Raw genomic sequence first — 19,070 nt, 5'->3', positions numbered from 1 at the left:
AACAGGTTAATCTGTCCAAGTAGGAGAGGAAGGATGGAAATAAAAACAGGTGGCAAATTAAAGAAAAAACATAAAGTGTCTTAGTGGGGTGTTGGGCCACCATGTGCAGCCAGATCAGCTTTGCTAAGTCTCTGGAGCTCTGCTGGAGGAATAGAACACCATTCTTCCACAAGATATTCCCTCATTTGGTGTGTTTTGATGATGGTGTTGGAGAGCGCTGTCCAACACGTAAATCCAAAATCTCCCATAGGTTTTCAATTGGGCTGAGATCTGGTGAATGTGAAGACCATAGCATATGATTCATCAATCATTTTTACAGTCATCAAATCATTCAGCGACCCTTCGTGCTCCATAGATGTGGGCACTCACATCCTGTTTCTCCACTCATGTTTCCATTTTTGTCCTTTAATTTGTCATCCGTCTGTAGGTGACGAAAGTGAGGGCAGGGGAGAAAAGAGGTTGAGAAAACAATTTCACATGTGGGGTAGTCACAACAAAAAGACAAGAACAAATGCTGTAAGACATGAGGAGAGGCCTCTGAGTTTCTGTATGGCTAATAAAGCACAGCAGTTCCTCCAGGGAACGAGTGCCGGGAGGACAGGGGAGCAGCTGCAGAGGTGGAAGACTGCTGCGTGAGATAACAAACGTTCGTGACAGCTCAGAGGACTGGAAGCAAAGATGTGGGCGTGTATCTGATGTGTATATAACCACCCGCCTGCTTCCTCAGCCAGTTTACCACTCATGAGGCATGCGGTGGATGGTCAGGGCTTATTCCAACATAAATAAAGTCTCTGATCCTTCTCAGGATGACGAATTTTATAAAGATGGGATTCTTTGCGGCCAGGGAAGGGGTTACAACGGTTAACCAAATGGCCGCAAGTGGATGTATGGAACTGATTAGGACCCTGGAAATGAGATTAAAGAGAGATCTACCAACAGACTGAATTGTATTTGCCATAATTGCTGAGAACAGCTTATTCAGTGCAGACCGCAAAAAAGGGAATCATAAAACCAAGGAAGAAGGAGGAGTATTAAGGAGGGAGGGCTGCCACTTGAAACCGGCAAGCTTTTCTCAAAGAAATCAAACCCAGGACAAGTCTTGTATCAATTAGAGGGTGTGTGTGTGTGTGTGTGTGTGTGTGTGTGTGTGTGTGTGTGTGTGTGTGTGAGAACAGAGGATGGGATGACGGATGGATTAGCTCTTACTCATAAACTTTGGGTTCTGCTTGAAGGTTGTATTACATTTTTTTGTAGTATTAGCAGTCTTGATTATTTTCAAAAGCAAAGGTCAATTCAGCTACATTGTCCTTTTTAAATGGAAAATTCCCCTGTGCTCAGTGACTGTGCATGCCATGAATTTATCTGAAATGAGATAACTGAAATAGCGCTGACCGCTGTTCTCAGCATCCTGTTGAAAAGAGCTTTAATGAAAAATAAATCTTGTGAGGAGAAAAAGAGCAACAGACAAATCAATAGAGGCACGGGTTCAAAGATAAAAGTGAGCGCTCTGTGCCAAAGAGCTACTCGCTCTCATTCCTGGGTTGATTGTACTTAAAGTGAAACCACATGAACTGAGCTGTTCTCACAAGAGAAGTAAGCACACACACACACATACTGTAAAACTCAAAGCCCCTGAAAAATTGGTATTTCTCTGTAACACTGAATATTTCTGAAGTTCAGGAAAAACAAACTCAGCTAATTTGCTCCATCAGATTGCGTGGGTGTCGTCTGATCACATTTGATTGTGATCTGGCAGCATTAGAAAACAATCCCACAACTGCTGTCCAATTTTGAGTTAAATGTTCCTGAATTCTGACTGGTTCACAGACATTAATGACATTTGATATTTCACAGCATAGGTGAAAATTTTGATCTGCTGGTGGTACTAGAGGAAAAGCCAAGAGATCATCAAAGACAGTAGGATTCATTCTCTGGGAACCATGAATGTGTGTACAAAATATCATGGCAATCCATCAAATAAAAGTAGAAATATTTCAGTCTGGACCATACCACTGGCTAAAACTTACAGAGAGCTCTTTACCCTAGTGATGATAAAATACACTGCACAAAAATGTAGTTTTCTATGTTAGGCACTTTTATTGATTTTGTATTATTGAGTCACAAACACAAATATTATTGCCAAAGAAAACAACCAATTTAAACAGTTTGGTATACAGTTTATGTATTTAGAGATTTAATTGGATTCTATGTTAACAGTAGAGGGAGAACAGTAAGAAATATCCCCCAAAAAATAAAATGAGTGTTAATCCTGAACATTTGCATGATAAAATGCAAGAGGTATGGTTTTCATTAACTACCTGTTGGTGTAAACAGAGCTTTTGGCCAAAGTATAAAAACAGAGAGCAATAAATTTTACTTGGTGTTTTAGCTGAGAGTTAAAGACGGGAGTGCTTCAAATAACTATTTGTGAAGGGGTTGGCTATCCACCGCTCTATTCCTCTCACATGGCATCCGACAGTAAATGTTACCATGAACGTGTTTTGTGCCGTTCTACTTCCAGACCTGCTGAATATCAGAATTGTCACACTGTAGTACAGTAATTAAAGTAGTACAAAGCTATGAAAAATATATCAGTGTAAAGGCACAAGAGACTCGCTCAACAATCACAACACCACTACACTACACCATCAAGAGTCACAAAGAGCTGGCTCAGGGGTAAGCAACCGTTGCTCTGGGAGAGCTGCAAAGTCCACTGCTGCATAAATTAGGTTCTACATAAAGTCAAGCTTTAGCTGGGACATGGTTTAAATGTATAATGCAAAGCAACAGATATTAGTAGTTAAGCTCTGTCAGTTTAGTTTTACATTCACATTTCATGCTTCATATTCTATCAGCTCTCTTTATGATTTATAATTAATTTCACTAGTGTTCAGAACAAGCATGCAGATATTACAGCCTCCAAAAACAACTACTGCCTACCCCTGGGCCGCACTGATTATTACAATTTCTATTAACTTGGCCTGCCAAGTCTCACCACTAGAGGACACTCTGGTTTCAACAAAAAGGACGACGTGCCACTGCAAACTGTAGGACACAGCAAGAGATCTCCACTCCACACCTCCATGACTCAAATCCAGCATAACCAATGCACGGACTCATGTAACCAGACTGTGTGAGAGGCACAACTGAGAGCTCTCCCAAATCTACCACAAACTGTCTACCATCTACCAAAATGGCAAGTAGTTTTTAGATTTGGATGAACTTCAGGTCTTTGGTATTTGGATTATTCTGAAAACAGCAGACAGTTTGGACCTCCAGCAGACGATAACTGTGCCACAAAATGAGTACAGTCCGAGTCAAACGTCTCAAGAAAGTAGATGAAGTGTTACAACTGGCAAGAACAAGGTTAAAGGAGAGGTTCACACGTTTTCAACTTTGTGTTAATACTGTACTCACAAGCTCATATCTCTTTGTTGTAATGGTTCCTCCTGTCCATACCAGCTGTGAGGAGAATCCTTTCTAATGCTATTCCAGTGTAAGAGATGGAAAAGAGATGGACAACTCCAAGGAAACTCTGAGACAGTTTAAGTATCCTCAGAAGTTAGTTATTTTAGTAAATAAAAAAAAGAAAAAAAATCCTTTTTGTTTATGTGCAGGGAAACACGGGCAGGGAAACCAAAGAAGAAATTTCAGACTAAAATGAGCCTTTCTCACAATGAAAATACAGATGTCACTGCAAGGAAGACTCAGCTGTGTCTCTACTGCATATGCAAATTAAACACCTTTAGGGCAGAAAGTATTGACGTTTTGTTTCTCTTACTGAAATGATTTTAACTTACTTATTTACTTGCTGGTCTACATCCTTTTGTCAACTAGAAAAAAGCATTTAAGATTATCAAAGACCCTACACATGTCCTACATGACTAATTCAATGCCAGCAGAAATGCGTTTTAGACATGTACATAAAATAAATATGACCACATTTTATCTTGTGTATACATTAATAAATCCACCTAAACTTTGAACATAGTATATTTTTGACATGTTTGACATTTTGACTTGTTGATATTAGATAGTTTACCAGATATGGATTAGCCACTGTCATTAATCCTGGCATACTTCAACTCAACACTGTACTGAAACCATGTTAGGAGGGGATCTCTTCTCTATCAGCGTGGACAGGAGGACTGATTATAGCATCAAATAACACATTCAATGTACATAATGCACAGGCATGCGAGAACTGTAATAAGGTCAACTTGGAAAAAATGTGAACGCATCCTTATAATGCTAGCAAAAAATTGCTTTTAAATACGAAAACATCATGTATGAGAGCTGACTGTCAGGTGGGAATGTGAAAAGTGGTCTTTGTGTCCATTTTACATTTCAGCTGAGCATTTCAAGTAATCTATGAAAGGGACCCATATTTCAAATAACTTCCAAATTGCTGAATATAATGGGTTAAACCCACAAAAAAATGCAGAGATTTGAATTATCATTTATAAAAGATTTAACAGAAAAGTGTTTGAATCGCATTTTCACACACTTTACCAGCAACTGAAAAACATTTCTGCCTAAAGAGTACACAGATGATTTTTCTGGTTATTTTGATACAGGACATTGGCTTTAAGTGATACAAAAGCAATTTAAATAAACAGAATTTTCATTTGCTGTGTTTCTATTGAAGATGAATTATCACATTTGCACCAATAAAACCCACCGTTATTCACCTGTACCCACAACACAGAGTTAGATATTTGGGAACCAAAGTACTTCCATGCTGCAACAAAGTGGATTTCAGAACGGCCTGTTTGGAGACATTTTGCCAAAAGACAAACACACAAACACACACTGAGCACCCACAGGGGCCACAGCAGGGACACTTTGCAGCAAGGGGATTTGAAAATGGTGAATCTGAGTCAGCAGGTAGCACTGTGGTTTGTCGGAGGAAGCTTTAACACACAAACCCCTGTCTCATGCGGATGATCTGTAGTAAGGCAGCTTGAACGTCCTCATCCATGTGGCCCTGTGAGACACACAGTCAGGCACGGGCTTCTGTTAATCCATTTAAGATATTTATCAATGTAAACTCTGTTGTCAGTTACTCACATAAAAGACCATTCTTTTTTTTTCATTCATTTTCTTTTTTTTTAAACAACTTGGGCTGAGGCCATGTTTTGCAGTACATTTTTTTTCATGTTTCCTGTTTTGATAAATGAATTTGTAGACTGCTCCCACAGGATTTCAAACCATGGAGCGGTTTTCTGAACTCCTGTTTGCACCTTCAGACCAAGTTGGACTTAGCCCATTTCTCCCAATTACTTTCTATTGACGGAAGAAATTATGACCAGCCAAAAACATTTGTCAAGGGAGGTTTTTAGAACAAGCTGCTGCTGGGAATGGACAATAACTGACACAGTACATGTTAAATAACCAAACACAGCTGTGTCTAGTCACACTTCATGAAATAAAGGGTCTGTCTTTTATGCAATGGGACAAACTTTCCTAGCAGTCTATGTGCAATTCAAGAGTTTAAGAAAGAAATCAAACAGCTATCATTTCAGTGGAGATTAATGAGAGGAACCTACCTGCGCTGCACTGAGAAGGTGAGTTCGATAAATTGAAACCACCTCCCTGTGTTGCCTCTCAGCATCCTTATTGAGCAGAAGGGAAGGAGAAAGACATGAAGATGACACGGTTACTGGTTCGATGTCTCCACCAGCTTGTAAATACAGATGCGGTTGAGTCAATGAATTATAGTTCCACATTATTATAAATCATCCAGCTGCACCTAAATGTTATAAGAACAGCACCCAATTTCTTCCATAAGTTACTTATAGTTTACATGAAAGGAGCAGAGGGTTTTTATATAAGGAACAATCACAGACCTACCACACAACCATTTGTAATGTAACACAAGCTAGTGCACAGCTTGACTACTGTGAGGAGATTCATGATTGTGTGGTTAAAATAATGCTGGATACACCCTTGTCAAGAAAATGTCTAACATCATTATATAAAACATATAAAACTGAAGAATTTATTTTTGGTCCTACAGTTGTTTTCCTGTCAGTCACCAACAGAAAGACAGTTACTGTGCAGTAAACCTAACAAAATATAAATCAGCATATGCACATGTTTACACAATTTCTTCTTCTGTGATACATATTTGAGTATGTAGTGTATGTCCACTCACAGCCAGCTGCTGCTGTAGGCTCTTGATCTGGGCTTGGAGTGTGTCAATGTGCTGCGTCTGTCTCTTATTGGGCGTGTTACTCGTGTATGCCAGCTGAGACAGACCGTTCAGTGCCTGCTTCAATCGCTCAACGTCTGTCAGCAACTCTGTGATCTGACACACACACACAGACACACAAAGACGCACACAAATATTAACGTTAATGTCCATATACTTTTCCTTACTTTATCAAACCATATGACAAAACCGAAATAAGCATTTTATCCCTAAAAATACACACAACACTTTTAAATGGTGGATTAACGCATTCTGAATCTATAGTTATGTTTAGCTATAGGTAATACTCATACTGCCTGTACAAAAAGTAGCTTAAATAATATAACCATGACTGAGGGCTGCAAAGTCTGTTAATAATTCAGTTATGATGTCTTTTTTCTTTTTACTACCTTCTTGTCTTTGGCTTCAGTCTGCTGAGCTGATGTCTGAATCCTCTTCTGAAGATCGCAGATGGTGCTGAGCGACTCATCATATCTCTCTTTGAGCTCTCTAATTTCTCTTTCAATGGCTTGTCCCTTCTCTTGAACAGCCTCCATCTCAGTCCTGACACTGCTCTCACCCTCCCTTGCTTGTTTAGCCTCCTGATGGGCATCTTCACACTCTTCAGCTAAACTCAGTAGTTTGTTGCTTAGGTTGGCGACCTCCTCCTCCAGCTGTTGCTTCTCCTTCTTCAGCTGGTTCATTTGGTCTTCCTTATAGCGAATCTCCTCGAGAGCCTGTGTGGCTTGAAGGAGCTCAGATTGCAGGGCAGACACATCTTCAGCCCTCTGGGCGCTGTTTTCCTCCTCTTCACGGAGAGCCATTTGAAGCTTAGCGACTTCAGCCTCCAGGGCTTCCTTTGCCTTGGCGTGTTGTTGCAGCAGAGAAGCCTGATCCCCACGGCGTTCCTGCAGTTCTTTCTGTAAGGCACAAACCCTTTGGGCCTCCTCCTGCTGAGCCTCTCTCGCTTTCTTGCAATCAGCCTGGGCTTGCTGCATGGCATCGTGGAGGGCTTTAAGCTCTGTGTCATATGTTGCTATTCGAGTCAACTCTGATTTCAGACGCTCCTGAAGGTTCTGGATCTGAGTGTCGCAGAGGGCATTCTGGTCTTGAAGATCAGAGTTCTGAAGTGTAACCTCCTTGTGCTGCTGCTCTAAGCTGACCAACTTCTGAGTCAACTCCTCAAGTTTACCCATGAACTCTTCCTCCACTTTCCTGTGCTTTTCACCAGTAACTACAGCAGTGTCTAGTCTTTGTTGAACAGATTCAATCTCGAGTTTTAGTTTCTCTTTCTCCTGTCTGTTGCTCTCTCCAGAAGACCTTTCTTTGTTATACTTCTCTTCCATTTCCAAAAGCTTGACTGTCAACTCCTCTACCTGGGCACTGTAAGAGTGCTCTTTCTCCTCAGCTGCTGTCAGTGGGACAAACTTAGACTGAATAGCCTCCTGTATGGTATCAAGTTCTCTCTTCTGGGCCTCTAATTCTTGGTTAAGCCTTACAGTTTCCTCCTGGGCCAAAACATACATTGCTGACACTTCTTTTGTTCTATTCTCTGCCTCAACCACAGCAGCATTCAGTTTGTCTGTGATAGCCTGGTGGTCTCCTGTGCTTATATAGTACTTCTTCATCTCCAACAGAACTTTTTCCAACTCTTCTTTCAACTTCTCATTTCTTTCTTTCACATTCTTCAATTCTTCCCCACTTTCTTTTTCCTTGGCCTCCATCTTCAACATCTCAGCCTTAACACTCTCTAACGTGGAACTTAACTCCATCTTCACTTGCTCGTGCTGCTGTCTGGGAACATACTCTCCCTCCAAGCTCTGTTTCAGAGTCTGACTCTGTGTGGTCAGCTGTACACACTCTTTATCTCTGTCTTCACATCTCTTCTGCAATAGTTCAAGTTTCTTCATCAGATCCGCATTCTGAGACCTCTGATCTATCATTTCACTCTGGTGTCTCTCACTGGTATTTTGGAGACTCCTGATATTCTCCTGCAGCGTTGCCCTCTCGGTCTGAAACTGCTGGACTTGTCCCTCTGCTTTTCCGTAACGTTCACTGGCTTCCACCAGTTTGTCCTCTAGCTCCTCCAAAGCTGCTACCATGTTACTCCGAGCTTCCTCGTGGTCCTTTATGGGTATAAAGTCAATCTCAATCCTGCTGTTGAGCTCATCCAGCTGTTCTCGTAGTATATCTCTCTCCTCCTCACTCTCCTCCACCTCCTGAATTAGAGCCTGGCTTTTGGCAGTCACATCCACCAGTTTCCTTTTCAGTGAAGCATTCTGCTCTTCGAGAGCTGCCCGTATCTTCTGTTGCTCCTCAGCAGATATTGCCCCTGATCCTCCCTGGGATGACGGACTGTCCAGCTTTCGATGAAGCTCTGCCACCTCCTCCAGCACACGGTCGTAGTCTTCCCTCAGCTCGGCGAGCTGTCGTTCCTTCTCATCAACCGCATTGGTCAGCAGGTTTTTCATGTTGTCAAATTTCTCCGCAGGTACCGTGTTGCCATGTTTAGTCTGGGTCTCCTTCAACTGGTTTTCCATTTCTAAAAGGGTTTCTGCAAGTTCATCTCGTTCTGCCGTCAGAGCTCCCACCTCTTGGTTCAGCCTTTCTGCCTCAGCTGCTAGCTGGCTTTCGCTGGACTTGTATTCCTCCAAGGCCTTCTCGCTCTGTTTGAGACGGTTACGAACGCGACCCACTTCAGCTGAAGCACCTTCATACTTGGCCTTGATATCCTGGAGCTGGATACGTAGGTCTTCTGTCGCCTGGCCTCCTAAGTGCTCCTTAACAGCGACTACATGGGCTTGCAGCTGTTTGACCTTACACTCAGAGTCCAGCATCCTCTTCTGGACATCTCCCAAGGCGTCCTCGAGTTCTTGAACCTGTTTGTCAGCCTGTCTCTGGATGGTGTCTCGGCTCTGAACCAGTTCTTGGCACTCTCGATTTTTACGGTTAAGGGCAGACTGAAGCCGCGCTGTCTCCTCCTCTGCTGCCTGCTGTCTTCTCTTAACCGTCTCAAGTTCATGTTGAAGTGCACCCAGTTCACGAGAGAGGTCCAAGCCTACAGCTGGCTGACTCTTCTCTGGAGGTCTGGACAGTGAACGTGACATGGCAGGATTCTGGAGCATCTGCAGAGAAAGAGGAAAAACATACTGATACCAATACACATCAAATGTGACAAAAGTATTACTTGCTATTTTTATGGACAGCCAGCAGCACTTCACTTAAATGTACAGAATAGTTGTTGATTGCTTTGTAATACATTCACAAAAGCTTCTGCAAGGTCAGTTTTTTCCCCCTTTATTTTTCAATACAGACTGATTAGGATGACGGCAAGGTGACGGCATGAAAGCCATCAGGATCTGAATACTGTATAAGCACCTGACACAGACTGGCTAGATGTAAATTACTGACACTATTCCTACATTTGGAGCTCATTTGAAACTGTTGCACAGATAAACATGTACCTGATCAGAATCCAGGCTGTGAGATTGTTTGACCAAAATGTTTTCTTTGCCTGCAAGACAACAGCGTACAAATGCAACATTCAAATCAACTCACACTTTATGACTATAAGTCCATAAATAATGGAATGAAATTTTTCTTTCTGATTCAGAAAATGTAGAGAAGCTAACCTTTGATAACAGACTGTCCAGAATAGTCCCCCTGTGAATACATATAGATACATAAACTAATTACAAAAGGCTTAACTCAGCATTTTTTTAAAAGCAGATACACACACATACATGTATATGCATTAATTTCCCAGAGGGTTACAGACTTAAAGTAGAAACCACACATATATAAAGACACTGACCAAAGTACTCCGGAGCTGGACCTTGACAGTCTCCAGGCCTCGAGCCCCTTCTTCTCTTTCTTTGGCACTGAGTAGCACCTTCAAATGCTCCTTCTGATCCAATGAAAAGAAAAGCGAAGAGTGACTCAAGCAAGATAAATATATGGCTGATTAAATAACGGCAACTGTTTACTGTGGGGGGTCTGAGTTCATGTCCAAGAACAGCTCAGTATTCATCTCATTTATCAAAGGGAATACAAACAGTCTGACTTCCATTTCACTGGAAGTCAGACTTTAAAAGAAATGAGTGCATTTGTTTTTGTTGGTCTTTCTTTCCCTACTTACAAAAGTCTAAGTCATAGGAGCAAACACTTTTTTTATTTATTACACTAAATTACAAAATTCTTAATTTCTACAGCACTTGACCTTGATTAGTGAATGTGAGCACCTGGTGGGATGTTATTCAGTGTTGCTAAGTCACAACAGGGGGCCTTTCCAACTCTTCCCACTCTTTCATTTCCACATCTGCAATTCTGTACTGATATAACACCAGCAACACCCTCCCAAGTATTTCCTAGTCTTTTGTTTGCCATTATATTTGGGAGGTGATAACTCACGACTGTTGCCCTTATTTGTGTCAGTATATAATAATGACAAATTGAATGCAGTATAAGATTCAGTTCAACAACTGAGATAATTTCTGTTTCATACCTCTCTCTGAGTATCTTCCGCAGTCATTTTTTCCTGCAGATGAAAGAAAAAAATCATATACACGGTCAGCTGAGGGATTAATAGTTGAAAATATATCACTAAAATTCATTTTAGTGAATTTCATTGCTCTACTGCAAATTAAAATTGCTTTGGCAGCTAATATTGAGCAATCAATTATGCTCACTGAATGGAGCATTTCAAAGTAAGTGATTAATCTTTTACATAAGCAATCAGTGTTAAAAGCCTGTTCTGACCCCTCTGAGAGAAACACCTGTGGTCAGAAAATTATTACACTTTTCCTATATCAAGTATTACCTTTATTATCTTGGCAGAACCTGAGATTATGATATTATGTAAAGAGAGCAATGCTCAGCCCGGTTTTTAATATTATATTCCCTTCTATTTGACATCCTCTAGAAGGACCCTCAGTAGTATATTGTTTACCTTTGTGAGCTGCTCCTGTAGCATGTTGACCTTATCTAACAGGGTTCTCTGCTCCTGGTGGTACTTCCTGAGACTTTCCTGCAAGGTATCGTTCTGCCTCTCCAGGTCCTATAACACACATTCACACTTAAAGCTTACAAATAAACTTGCAGGAACCGCCTGGGGGCAGCTGAAACAAGCTGTAAACACTGCATTGACATATCATTATCTTTTAAGCTCATGGCAAACTTGTTAGCAATTGTTTATTTATACATCCAATAGTTATGGAGCAACAATGGCTTTCATTTGAAATCATGCTTCTGTCTGTAACATGCTCTCCATTAACGTCTGAAGGAAATATCTGGCTCTTTAGCCGCTAAATGCTGTATTTTACCAGCTAGATACTAACTGTATCTGCTGTTTAGAGCTGAGCTGGTAGTGTACAGCCACTGAAAACAGCTGCCTTGTGTGACAGGACCGCAGAGCTAAACAATGAGCTGAAATTTGCTATAAAACTTTGTAAAGCACAGTGGAGCTGTAGATTCAAAGACAAATATTTTGTAAATTCATCCCATTAAGAATCTCCTTTCCTTTGCACTGTCACATTGTTTTAAAATTCCCCTTTGATAAAGGGTTAGAGTCAAATATTGCCTATACCTGCTTTAAATCAAAATCCAACTGCTGAATGTGAAAAAAAAAACTAATAATTCCTCACAGCTTTATGGACATAGATGCCTGGATTGGTCTTAAATTTGAATGCAGTGAATTCAAGCAAACAGCTTGAATTTCATGACTTGCTTATGAGAGTTAAGGAAGCTTAGTCATTGTGAGTTTGTGTGGAATAGGGAGGCTGGAGTTAAACAGCACTTACATGTATGATCTGATCCCTTCTGTTAGCCTCAGTTGCCTCTGATCTCTCCACTGAATGCTGAGGATGAGACAGGATCATTTTTTTTTACAACCATGGGCTTGGAAAGCCTATGGAACTACACTCACTTATCATCACTAGATGGCAGTCATGTACAACTGAGCGGCAGTGACTACCTTATAGGTACTGAATTCTGAAAAGGCTGTACACCACAACACAACACAACACAGCACAACATAAAAGAAAATGATTTGAAATGTGCAAAGAACGCAGATACTTGAGGTTGCTCTTTTTTTTTTTTTTTTAAACAAAGTGTCTTGGCATCTGAAAGCTGGAGAGGAAGGGTTCTCACTTATTACTGCCACCAATGGCCTTGGACTGGAAGCAACTTTGACCTTTGTCATCTTTAACAAAGGACTGAAGGAAACAAACTGCATACACAAATGTCATTTCATTGTTATTCCTGTCATTCTTCATGTACATGAAGGTCCTTCAAAAATATGTAAAGGATAGAGGAGAATAACAGCTTGTCCTCACTATAGCTGAGGTTTAATGGGTAATGTGAGCCAGTAAACTGAATGCTGCAGGTTTACCTGACGCTTCCACTGTTCCTTCTTTGCAGCCTCTTTATCTGCAACAGAACCAGAATAGAGCAAGTTCAGATTTCAAATTTCTCCCATGTGTTACCAAGATTCAACAAAAACTGGTATGTTTACAGAACAGTGCTGCTTGAAAACATGTTCAAGGAAAGGAATGCGTACAAGAAAGGCAAAAGCAAACAAAAATATATCAGAGAAGTGTGCCATCGTGAAACAATTGTGAAATTCAAGACTATAGCTAAAGATACTGCTATATTAAATCTGGGAAGTGTTGAAAAATACTTACCTATAAAGTATAGAAAATAAAAACCCATGCAGAATGGGACCACAATATTTACCTTGTGCAATGATAACAATTCTAGGTTGTGCAGTAAATCTAAAACTGTATAAATGGCATCAGAGTATCGGGGTATTAGATATTTTGCCTGCATGTATTATGGTTTTGACATATTGTTCCACATAACAAAAATATGCCACACTTAGTAAAAATGTATAAATGTGTTGCCCTTCATCTAAATCTCCGCTCACCTCTAAAAATTTTTGAAATAAGTGGGGGAGGTGATGTGATTCTTTGTGTGGTGGTGCTTTGTCATACCTCTGGTTGCTTTTTCCAGGTAACTTTTAACCATCGCGACAAGCTCTGGGTTTTTGCTGAGGCGAGCGTAGTGAAACGCATCATGACCCAAGCCGTCAACTGCCTTCACGTCAGCACCACTTTTCAGCAACACCTCCACTGCATCCTTACAGCCATACTCACAGCCCAGAATCAGCGCTGTCCTGGGGAGGCGGGTGTGCCAACAAAGATAGCTTATGAGCAACAACATGCACAACCTAGTTATGTAACAACTGTGTCACTGATAATGTTTGGTGTGAGGCTCTCAAAACAAAAACATTGCAAAAACAACAAGACACGCTGGCTCAGTATTTTCGACGCACTGTGCAAATGTACAGTGGAATCTTATTTCTGTTGTAATTTTAAATGTCTCCTGTTTCAAAATGATCCAGTTTTCTTCCATTTTCTGCTTCTACCGGTATCTATCATCTGCCTAATTCAGGTTTGGTTAAAAGGTTTGTATAGACCCTGTGGCAAGATAAGCAAGGTCAACTGTCTTTTTCCTACATAAATTTCTGATGAATGTTCATGGCAAGAATAGATTTATGTTTCAGTACTTTCAGTGTGTGATTTCATACAAAAGAAAGTCACTACAAGGAAATCAACAGAAATGCAAACAGCGTGAACTGTTTTAATGTTCAACATACACCATCTCCCAAAAGCTGCCTTTTGTAAGCAACACAGATTTTCAATTATTAAAATAGATATTTTCCAGCCCTACTAAAGACAAGCACCATGTGGGGTGATTCCTCTTACTTGTTTTGCTTGTCCCGTATGGTGATATCAGCCCCTCGCTCCAGCAGCAGCTGACAGATGCGTGAATGGCACATTTGGGTTGCAAGCACCAGAGGTGTCCTCCCATCCTGGAGAAAAACCAAAGACAGACACACATCTGTCACTCACCTCAAAGAAAAAAAGGTCCAGGGTAATCCAGAACATACACAGTGCTTATTCAAGTGGAGTAAGTTATGATTAAATGAATACTATTTTGTGTTGCTCTAACTGACCTTACATGCAGTTAAAAGACTGCCACTAACAGGGTAGCAACCTTTAAGGAACTAGCAGATTGATATGCAAAACGAAAAAATATCTTAGAAGAGACCATTTAAACACACTGTGTGAAATGAAGTGCAATAATAATTCTCACAAAATCAGTGGCATTCACAGAAGCCCCGCTGTCACAGAGAAGTTTCACGCTGGACGAGCAGCCTGCCATCACTGCGGAGAAAAAGAGTACAAACAACTGCAATCATTTCATCCCATTTAACACAGAGAAACACATGTACATCAACTTAGCTCAAGCACTGATGTGGACCTGAGTTTACATGTTGAAAAGTGTGCAGTAAAAACCTAAAAAACAACTGTTTTTAAAATCAAAGACAACGCTTTTTAATTATTTTACTGGATTTTGTGTAGCACATATAAAGTGGTAGAAATAAATATTCAGAGTGGAAGAGGGAAGAGTAAGGACTAGAGTAGAGCTGAGTAAAGTCCTTACAAAGGTAAAGTAGAATAAAGTAGAGTTGGAACTAGAGTAGTAATAAAGCCAGTGCTACAGTAGAGTATTGTCAGTTTTCGAGTAGATTAGAACCAGTACTATACTACAATATAGTAGAATCAGTGCTAGAGTAGAGTGGAGCAGAGCCAGTTTTAGAGTACACTGAGCACTATACCACAGTACAGTTGAGTCAGTACTTCAGTAGAGCTGAGTCTAGCAAGTACAAGAGTAGAATCAGTGCTAGAGTAGAGTCAGCACTGTACTACGATAGAGTACAGTCAGTACCACAGTAGAGTCAGTCCTAGAACAGGGTTGAGTAGAGTCAGTAGACTCAGTCAATACTACAGTAAAGTAGGTTCAATACTAGAGTCGATTCCACTCAGTACTAGAGTAGAGTCAGTACTAGAGTAAAGTCAGTCAGCACTATAGGAAAGCTGGTACTAGAGAAGAGTCTTACCAGCATCATGTAGAGCTGTTCTTCCTTGTAGGTCCACATTTCCAACTGGACAGTTGTGCTGTAAAGTAACATAAACACAGGTTGGTACATCAGGATCAAGCTAATTATTTTATTGGTGCTGAAATATCAATAATAAAAAATGAAATATATCTGTGAAATAATAAACTACAACATTTATTATGTTGCCTCTTAAGAGCCCTACTTAAGAGGGTTCCCCCAAGCAACACTGATTTCTCAGTAGCATTCACAGTCTACAGTAGCTTTGTAAACGATAATGAAAACAATTAGAAAAATATTCAACAAAGGTTGATAGTTTTAACAGATGGGAGGTGAGAGAACCTAAACCCTGCTGAACAAGGAGTGCAGTGATTTTCTTCAAACACCTATTTGAAGAAAATCAGTGACTGTAATCAGTAATCATTACAGTCTATCAACATGGAGCGATTTTCAAATAGCAGACTACAACGGCACAGAGCCATTCTGAAAAACACTAAAAGGCCTCAACCATAATTTTTGCAGTCCAAGTAAATAATGAAGTTAGTGGATCTCAGCATTGTGGCCTATGCAGCCAACTCAACTTTTTCTCTAAGTTGATAAAGAAGTTAGCTTGATTTGATGAGTATCGTTGAATTTAATTGTTGAGCATTCGACATGAGCCTGGATTTTTCAGTTATTCAAAGCTAGAAGAACTAAAAAGAATATGAATTAACAAATCCGTCCAGTTGGTAAAGGGAGGCAGTGGGTTTATATCCCCAGGATGTTAAATTTCAACAATTATTCCAAGAGAGGAAAGACCATTGATTGTCTCAAATATATTCCTATATGCAAAATTCTTTTTAAATAATGGTTTAATGATGTTTCAATGTTGTGTCTGTAAAAGAAAATGTCACAAAATCACTTTGCCTACACAGGTTCCACTGCCAAGTGGCAACAGCAGGCAGGTCATTTGCAGTGTTGATATGCTTGTGACATCTCTACACAGGCAGTCAGCTGGTTGGATACTAGTGACTGTACCACTGTGGTGATGAGGGCGTGCTATGAAAGCTTTGAGGACTTAATGCTAACAGGGGCCTGATGTTGCTGGGTAAGCTTGCCGGCAAGCTCTGGCCCCCCACTATAAAAACCCAGCTCTCTCTAGCAACAAGGGCCAAAAATTAGCTGCATGCTCAAATGACAAAGCTTAAGGGGGTGGAGGCGCTACCGCGGCAACGGGAGCTGATGGCAGAGCATGGAGGGGGGATACCCTATACCTTGAGGGTTCGGGCTGACGGAGGGAGATAGTGGAGGTGGCGGGGGTGGTGGGTACTGGCGTCCAGCTGCTATGTCTGGTGTGATGACGGCACCAAGAATGGACGGTAGGTTTGCAGGAGGGAAGGCTTGTCAACACCACTGACAACCCCCTGCCAACAGCCGCGACCTCCGTTAGATCATTGCCATGCGAGAGATGGGGGCAGGGGGAACTGCTACAGCGCTATGAGAGCACAATATTGGAGAGGTAGGCCCCTCATTGTAAACACATAAATCCTCAAGAGGGGGCATGGTGACTCAACAGGGCCTACTGTTGACCGATACAGAGTGGGCTCAGCTGCCAGACCTGTTTGGCAATAATTATTTAAAGGAGCTGAAAGGGAAACTGACTGGCCAGTGACTAAGAAGCTGCTCTGTTGATCATACATACATCAGAGTGTGTAGATACACAACACGCCAATGTGAGCAACAAAAACAAAAGATTGAAAAAAAAAAAAAAACCTAAATTGCAAAGAACAACCTACTAAGAGATGTTATCTTGTAATGTGGCATGTTTTCTCACAAGAGTAAATATCAGTCTGGTAAAAATAGTGTTAGAGGAACAAGGGGAGGACAACAGCTTTACCTGCAAGAGTTTCTGCACACACAGAGAATGTCCATTTCTTGAAGCCAGATGAAGAGCATTTTTCCCTGAAAGCAATTAATCAGAAAATTATTACATTCACACTCAAGAGCTTTCATGTATGTATTTTCAGAGCCAAATGCCACAATGTGCAATTGTGACTATACTATATGTATGATTCAGCTTCGGTGGAGTTTTGGGCAACTAGCGGCGCTATGTAGCTGTTTTTCTACTGGTGTGTCCTCGTTTTGTTTATAGTCCTACCAACGGTGTCACACTATTCCACTGATCAGCAGGTGGTGACAACATGCCAAGATATGCAGCAAAATGCCGGTATACACAGTGAAGAACGAGACCACTAGCAAGTAAATTTGGATGTAAACAATGTTGGAAGTAAAGACTTTTAAAAAAATTGACTTTGCAAATGTTTCACAAGGAAGGACATGCTCATGGCCTCAAAGATACACAGTTTTCGTGATTAACACTGAATGTAAACAATCTTTGCTTGTTTACAAGAAAACTCCATAGAGTGTGTCAAGGTATTAGTTTTCCCAATTCAGGATGACCAGTACCCCTTACAGTCCGGTCACCGCAGTGTGACAATAATATTTCTTAGTAATATCTCAGCCAGTAGTCCAGCAACAAGGAATAGGCTGGTATATTATGTCTTACTTTTGGGTACTGAAAAATGCATTTCTCTTTGAACAGCTATCGATTAAATACAAATCTTCCTCACAGTTTTTTTGTCCACTGTAGAATATATATCTCTATTTCGTGATGTTTAAAGTGAGAAACTACAGGAATATTGTTACTCATTAGCCTCACTCTCAGATGGAACAGAGCAGATTTTTCCCCAGTTGATTTTATAATTCTTAAAAACTTGCTGTACCTTGGACATAAATAAAACAAAATCACCTACAAAAAGTGAAATGTGATGATGATCAGAATTAATGCTTGAGTAAGGAGAATGAGGAGAATGAGTGAAGAGAAAGAGGGGGGAGTGGGGAAGAGAAAAAGACCGGGAACAGCTGTATATGCTGTTGTATGTATTCAAGCACTGTCAGATTGTAATGACGGCAGCATCAATTAAGAATAAGAATAATGCAACAAGCGTCAGTGTAATTTGCTGCTTCCATCTGCCTCGTTTCCCAACCCTTTGTCTACATTGTTTCTGAAAATAGGGATGGATAGGTTCATGCCTCTTGCTCACTATTTAGCCTAATTTCACATTCCTTTTATGCTGCTATAATGAAGAAAATGAATACATTTGCTGCTGAGCAACACACTGTGTAGTAGATTAACAGAAACAGACAACTAATAAAACCAGTTTTCTGCCTTCATCTCCTTCCTTGTGCTCTTGTGCAACAGGCTCTGGCACAAAATACCTGCCTTATTTGATAATTTGACAATGTGGCAATGACATCACACTGTATGTGAGACCAAGGTGCATAGTGTGCTTTATTTTTAATCACAGCAAAAGCAATACACAAACTCTAGACTAGAGACTCATTCTCTGGTTCTTTACCAAGTAAACTGACAGATGTTTGTGGTGTTGTGGAGTTGTATTAGATTATGGTACAAGGTGTTTTTAGTATGAAGTGTACCATCACTGATAAAATCTGCATGGACAAAACACATAAAAGTATATAAATACATCACTAGGTTCTGGTCCTGCCTGAACTAACCTGTGGCATCAGTTGCAGTGACATCAACATTATGTCCCAGGATGAGATTGAGACAGTCCAGGTGTCCTCGTGTTGCAGCCAAATGAAACCTGAAAAACAAGAAGACAGATGGAGAAATTTGGCAAGGGGACAGACAGGTCATGAAACAGAAGGAGATGGGTAAAGAGTAGACAGCACAGAGTAGTGAAGGGCAAGTAAAAAAGCGATAGGGTGTAAAGAGAAGGGGGTGAGAGTGAAACTTAAGGACAAGACAGAGACTGCAAACGGACTCCTGGCTCCTTGCTATCAGCAGGATCAGCATTCTCGAAGCAAATAACAAGAAACCTCAGGGCCTGTAATGACTCCAAGAAAACCACAAGC

At 40.7% G+C, this 19,070-nt stretch overlaps 1 protein-coding gene across 1 annotated transcript in view; it reads right to left on the bottom strand.

The window, feature by feature from the left end:
• Positions 1-2,083: 2,083 nt before the first annotated feature.
• Positions 2,084-19,070, bottom strand: part of uacab (uveal autoantigen with coiled-coil domains and ankyrin repeats b) — a 42,697-nt gene continuing 25,710 nt past the window's right edge. The window contains exons 3-19 of the mRNA XM_041044073.1: positions 18,711-18,799; positions 17,029-17,093; positions 15,156-15,213; positions 14,348-14,418; positions 13,957-14,063; positions 13,183-13,364; positions 12,582-12,619; positions 11,992-12,048; positions 11,142-11,249; positions 10,698-10,730; positions 10,008-10,100; positions 9,826-9,856; positions 9,658-9,707; positions 6,604-9,318; positions 6,158-6,310; positions 5,550-5,615; positions 2,084-4,987 (exon numbers count right to left, since the gene is read on the bottom strand). Coding sequence (XP_040900007.1) covers positions 4,916-4,987; positions 5,550-5,615; positions 6,158-6,310; positions 6,604-9,318; positions 9,658-9,707; positions 9,826-9,856; positions 10,008-10,100; positions 10,698-10,730; positions 11,142-11,249; positions 11,992-12,048; positions 12,582-12,619; positions 13,183-13,364; positions 13,957-14,063; positions 14,348-14,418; positions 15,156-15,213; positions 17,029-17,093; positions 18,711-18,799 — 3,988 coding nt within the window. The 3' untranslated portion in view covers positions 2,084-4,915. The remainder of the gene's footprint in view (positions 4,988-5,549; positions 5,616-6,157; positions 6,311-6,603; positions 9,319-9,657; positions 9,708-9,825; positions 9,857-10,007; positions 10,101-10,697; positions 10,731-11,141; positions 11,250-11,991; positions 12,049-12,581; positions 12,620-13,182; positions 13,365-13,956; positions 14,064-14,347; positions 14,419-15,155; positions 15,214-17,028; positions 17,094-18,710; positions 18,800-19,070) is intronic.

This window comes from Toxotes jaculatrix, chromosome 1, assembly GCF_017976425.1.
Source record: "Toxotes jaculatrix isolate fToxJac2 chromosome 1, fToxJac2.pri, whole genome shotgun sequence".
In the NCBI taxonomy this organism is placed as follows: Eukaryota; Metazoa; Chordata; class Actinopteri; family Toxotidae; genus Toxotes; species Toxotes jaculatrix.
The sequence above is the reverse complement of the archived record's forward strand: the minus strand, read 5'-3'. Positions and strand labels throughout refer to the sequence as shown.